We start from the raw sequence: 704 nt of genomic DNA on the forward strand, positions 1-704 counted from the left end.
GAACCAAAACGATCACAGCCTGATATTCTGAAGTGGCGCCCCGTTTCTGCTCTCAAAATGTGGGATTTCCGTGGTCCTTCTGTTACAGCAATGTCTCTCTGGGGTTTTTCCTTTTTCCCCAGGCTGTTGCTCAGCCAGCCTATTCAGCCCATGATGCCCGGGTCCTGCAACGCAAGACACCCGTCAGACCTCAGCGCGGCGGGATCTCAGGCTGAGTATGTGCCTTGTCAAAGATAAAACATCAAAGCTGCCTTTTTTTTTCTTTTTTTTTTTTTTGAAGGGGAAATAGCATTCTTCAGTAAGACGACAAAGTAGTTATATTTATATCAGGAAGGTGTTACCGTGCTGAGCCTTGCCAGCCAGCATCAGGGTCAGCCTTACACCCTGCCTGGTCACATCAGGAAGGATGACAGAGAAAAAAAAAACACAATGTGCCCGTGGCGTTTTAACAAGCCCAGACTGGGGCAATTCTTCTCCCTCACATGGTGCTTGCTTCAGTGCTGGAACTCTGACCCACCAAGATAAATAGGAGACAGAAAGTCAGCACTGCCCTGGTTAAAACAACCGGTGCCAAGAAAGCCCCCACCAGCAGAACTGAGAGAACCAACAGGTCCCTTGTTGCCTGAGTGCTCTCGGAAAAACTACTGAACAAACCATCTCAGCTGTTTGTCTCTTCAAAACTTGGATGAAGGAAGCAGAAAACA

General features: G+C 48.0%; 1 protein-coding gene across 1 annotated transcript in view; it reads left to right on the forward strand.

Annotated features, from left to right (window-relative positions):
• Positions 1 to 125: 125 nt before the first annotated feature.
• The window catches only part of LOC104272051 (neuronal PAS domain-containing protein 2-like), a 4461-nt gene continuing 3882 nt past the window's right edge, over positions 126 to 704 (forward strand). Inside the window, exon 1 of the mRNA XM_009866930.1 lies at positions 126 to 215. Coding sequence (XP_009865232.1) covers positions 151 to 215 — 65 coding nt within the window. The 5' untranslated portion in view covers positions 126 to 150. The remainder of the gene's footprint in view (positions 216 to 704) is intronic.

The sequence above is a fragment of the Apaloderma vittatum genome, unplaced genomic scaffold, assembly GCF_000703405.1.
Source record: "Apaloderma vittatum isolate BGI_N311 unplaced genomic scaffold, ASM70340v1 scaffold42713, whole genome shotgun sequence".
NCBI lineage: Eukaryota > Metazoa > Chordata > Aves > Trogoniformes > Trogonidae > Apaloderma > Apaloderma vittatum.